General features: G+C 42.5%; 1 protein-coding gene across 1 annotated transcript in view; it reads left to right on the top strand.

Annotated features, from left to right (window-relative positions):
• DHX29 (DEAH (Asp-Glu-Ala-His) box polypeptide 29) overlaps nt 1-997 on the top strand; it is a 34,109-nt gene extending 33,112 nt beyond the window's left edge. The window contains exon 30 of the mRNA XM_010005396.1: nt 917-997. Within this exon, the coding sequence (XP_010003698.1) occupies nt 917-997 (81 nt within the window). The remainder of the gene's footprint in view (nt 1-916) is intronic.
• The last annotated feature ends 3,716 nt before the right edge of the window (nt 998-4,713 follow it).

The following is a 4,713-nucleotide window of genomic DNA, read 5'->3' as shown; positions in this document are numbered from 1 at the left end:
GTACCGGTCCCGTGGGGTGCCGCGCTGAGGCTGCCCCGGCCACGCGTGTCCCGGGTGAGGCGGAGCGGGGCCTCCCGCAGCCCGAGCTGGCAGGGCACCCCCCTCCCGCAGCCCCACGCTCCCCTGCTTCTCAGCGGACACGGGGTGATTTGCTGGAGCAGAGGGCAGAAGAGCGGGCACCCCGCAGCGAGGGACCCCGCACCGCTGCGGCCGCCCCAGGCTTTGCGCAGAGCTCTGCCTGTCGAGCAGCTTGGCTAATTGCTAATGGATGGAACGAATGCAGAGATGAAACCGGGCGTCTGCCGGTGTTTCTCCGGAGGTTTTGCTCAGCTGAGCAGAAGAATGCAGCGGAGGGAGGGTGACTGCAAGTGGCCGGTGCGGGAACTGAGGGGCCATCCCAAGCGGTTTGAACAGGATACACCTTTGCCATCGTGGGGTTTCACTTCCACAGTGTTTACAAATTGCACCTGTGTCGTTCATGTTTGCAGCTGTACGTGCATATTTGCACTTGGTGTGATAATTAAACAGTGCTTAAAATTGCTATTTATTTGTACTGATTTAATGCAAACATGGTGTTTTCCATCAGGTGTGCTTATTTGCTTTCATTAGGGCAAAGATAATAAAGGTGAGCATCTATACAGTTTGCTTGATGTGCTCAAGCAGAAAAATACAGAATAAAACATGCTGCTGTAACATTCAGTGATGTTATCTCATGTAAAGGAAAGTGTGAATAATTTTAAGTTGTTCTCAGGGGACATTTCACTTGCATCCCCTGGTTTGAAAGCAGAACCACAGATAGCACATGAAATGGTATCTGAAGTTTTTTTCCTCTGGTACGTAAGTGAATGAAGGCCCAGTGCCCTACCCAGGACAGATGTTTTCTCTCTGTCAAGTTGTCACGTTTTCTGCTTTTCAGTATGCTGGTGTTCCAATATTCTTGCCTGGGTCCGTGTACATTAAAGCCAATCCAACTGTAGCAGGCTTGTGTGACAGTTAAAGTGACAGTCCCACGTTGTCATCTCATTGACAGGTTTCTTAGGGCAGCTGCAACCCTGTACATAGTGTTGTGCTTTTGGCAAGCAGAAGCTCTTGGGAAGGTGAATGGTTCTTTTTGCCAGCATGACTAGAGGTTATGTGGCTCCTAGGGGGACTACAAAGGTGGTCCTTCAATATCTGTGGCCCTTCATGTCTGCTGTCCTTTGCATCTGTGGCACTGACATTTTCTATCAGGGAAGGTGCTGAAGCCCTGTCTGGGATGTCCAGAACACTCTGGGACAACTCCAGAGCAGCTCATACTTCAGGAGACCACTGAAGAAAATGCTCTGTGAAAGCTCTGGTCCTGCAGTGGCCAGGAGAGACAACACCTGCCCAGCTTCGCTGAATTCAGCAGGGAACAAACTGGTAACATAAAGCAATGTGTATAGATGTCTACAGTTCCTCTCCATGTGTTCTATGAAGTTAAACACAAACTGTACACTTTGTAATGGTTATAAGCACATTAATTCCTCAGAAATAAAGTGACACATGAACACTGTAGATTTCTTGTAGGATGCAACAATAAAGTATTCACCCTGTTGGATTGTTGCTAGTGTTATCTTTGCTGCTACTTGAAGTATTTTCAGAATTATGAGTGCATGTTTATCCACTTACTTTTGCAGTTAATCTGTGTAGAGTTTCCACTGACTGTTTTTACTCATAGAGTTTCAAGTTAAAAGTATCCTTGATTAGTTTTGAATTGTGATCTAAAAGTAGTAGAAAGTTATCATAGATGTATTTTTAAACTGTATTTAATTTTAATCCCTGTTAATTGGGAAAGCTGAATATTGGTTAATTATACCAAGATGCTTCTCACTGAAACTCACAGGAGCATTACCAGGCACACAGACACACAACTGGTAAAACAAAAGGTGTTTGTGTGGTGGGGGAAGGTTTAGTGATCACATTTTGAATATAAACACCACAGTTCCACATAAGCCTTGTTCTGGGCACATGGGTTTTTCACTGAATAAAATATTTATGCGTTAATTAAGAAATTACACCAGATCTGAAGGTACAGCTTGATTAAAAGGAAATATTGGAAAAAGGAAATATCTTCTAGTAAATATGTGCATGTTAAGACAATAATTCTGGGTCTCCTGAAGACTGCAAAGGCAAAGGGGACTTGGACAGAAATATTTAGAAATGGCATAGGGCTTTAGGCATAACTTGCAGAAGTCTTTTTTTTATCAGCAGTATTGCTTGTTTGCTGGTCTAAAGGTAATACTCAAAGCTGGGTTTCAGCATGGCACTTTCTTGTGGGGGCTTTCAAGGTTGTTTAATGGGTCATAAATAGAACACTCTCTGATCACAAATCTGGACTACACTCCACATGTTCATAATAGAAATGCCCTTGCTTTGGTATCCATATCAACTTGGCCATAGACACAAGCCCACACTTGGTGACATGCAGTTGGCCTGACTACCATTTTTGAAGCACAGGGATTCCTACAGCTCCTGTTCAGTTGAAGATAACATCCGTGAGAAAGATGCAGCTGGTGCTCCTGTTGGTTGCCATAGACCCTGGGTGGTGTCTGGCAGGGGCCAAGGTGGCTCAAAGGCTTGGTAAACATGTGGAGACCAGGCTGTTATGTGTCTACAGCACTGTAGCAGCAGTACTAAAGTACTCCTATTGGTTTTGGCTCTTCCGTTCAGTGACTGCAGAGAACTGGAATTTCACTGACTTTTCTCTCCTTGTTTTCCTGAATGCTCTTTCAAAGAATATTCCCCCTCTATCTAACTTTAGGGAAAATACAAGCATTTTGCAGTCAGTTTTATATGACAGCAGCAGCACTCTTCATCTTTTCTAAACATTGATTTGATTCTGGTGGACAGACTTCATTTACATTTTCCATTACACAGTCTTAACAATCAAGTAAAACTAATGAGGTCAAAGTAGGCTGTAGTTTGCTTTGGTTGCAACTATTTAATAAGAATATCAGAAAAAGTCTTAAAGTGTGCCTTGCATGTAGCACCTGTTCAAACTCTGATAGTAAGTGACCATTTATGTTCAATATTTACTTTATACTATTCAACAAAATACTCTGAGAAAACCAAAATTAGTGTCTTCAAGGTTATTTACACATTATAATCACTTCTGGTACAGTCTGGATTTCTAGAGTGGGTAATTCAGTTACAATTAGAACTCAATTGTTAAAACTGTGTAGCTGTAAATGTTGACGTTTAGTCTCTTTTTCACCCAGTACTTTGTTTACAAACCTATGAGGGTATGTCCCAAACATCCTCCATGTAAGTCTCTCTGTCACAGGCTGACAGACACCGAGAATGCAGAAGATAGTTACATTTTGTGTTTTGATCTCTTCTGTGGCACAGGTTCCAGGATTTCAGGCAGTGACTGATGTATTGAATCTCCTGTTTCTATTTGTGTAAAACTCACCTCAGCAGATCATTTACAGTTTCAAAAAGCTCTAGCCCATATACCATACCATATACCAGGGATCTCAGTGAATCCCTTTGGGTGGACTTGCAGAGTGGGGGGACACTGGTGGCACTCAGCAGAGATCCTCCACACCCTGGAGGAACTGCGGGGAAAACTCAACCCTGTTCGACTGCGTTCGCAGACATGTAATGTCACTAAATGATATTAACAATTATAAGTCTCCCTTCTATATACTTGAACAGTAGAAATGTCCTCTCTCTTAAGCCTTTCGTAGCAGTGTGTGCAGCTGGCTCAGTACCTTAAAACACAGCCCTTTTTTCAGCACTTTGCAGCATGAATGATTAATAGTTCTGCTTCGGGATTTGCGGTGACAGCTGAATTGTCCCAGACACCAGGTGAGCTCCCATTTATGACAGGGCTGAGGGAGTAGAGGTGGAGATGTGCTAGAGACATTTTTTTCCTCTGACCTAATAGGATTGCCATTCTTTTAAGCTATGTTGCCACAGCACACAGAGGCCATGGTTGCCCTGCATTTGCATGTAGTAAAAGATAGGAGTGATACAAAAGGCAGCACCCTATACCCTGATTACAGTTGGGAAGCTGAGGTGCAGAGGTGTAACATGGTTTGATATAGGTCACTGCACATACCTGTGACAAAGTAAGAGACAGGATCTGGATATCCTGTGACCTGCTCAAGTAATTTTTATAACCATATATTGTTTTTTTCTCTGTGTCCTGAGCTCATCATACCCCTTGGATGACTGTAACTCACTGACATGAGAGCTGGGGGTAATGTCTGGAAGAGAAGTAGGGAAGGAAGCATGTTGCAAGCCAAACTGTAGGTTCTGTAGCTTTTGTTGTTGTTGTTGAAAATACTTTAAAAGTTTGTCAGGATCTGCACATCAAAAACATAACTAAAATCTCTGATCTCTTTCAGAAAAGGGCATTTTTGTTCATGATTATGTTTAGCTTTCTAGTACAAATTAAAGGTATTTCTAAGGAATCCCTTACTTTTTTTTGTTTTATAAATTTCTGTTGTGATATACTCCAAATCATTTAGCAGTGACATTTGGGTTCATAGCACTTTATAAAACAGTAATTTTCTGAATGAAAGATACTAGGCAGGTGACTTTACAGTATCACTAAAAAAATTCACCATGTCTTTTGTTTGCCAACCATTGTGGAAATTTTGTAAGAAAATTTTTCACTTTCTTTCTAGGCTTTCAGTCCCTTTGTGTGAGCAGTTAGTTGTAGGCAGCCCCCTCTGTGCATTCTTT

This window comes from Chaetura pelagica, unplaced genomic scaffold (assembly GCF_000747805.2).
Source record: "Chaetura pelagica isolate M959 unplaced genomic scaffold, ChaPel_1.0 scaffold37, whole genome shotgun sequence".
NCBI classification, from domain to species: Eukaryota; Metazoa; Chordata; class Aves; order Apodiformes; family Apodidae; genus Chaetura; species Chaetura pelagica.
This window is presented reverse-complemented; position numbering and strand designations above follow the sequence as displayed.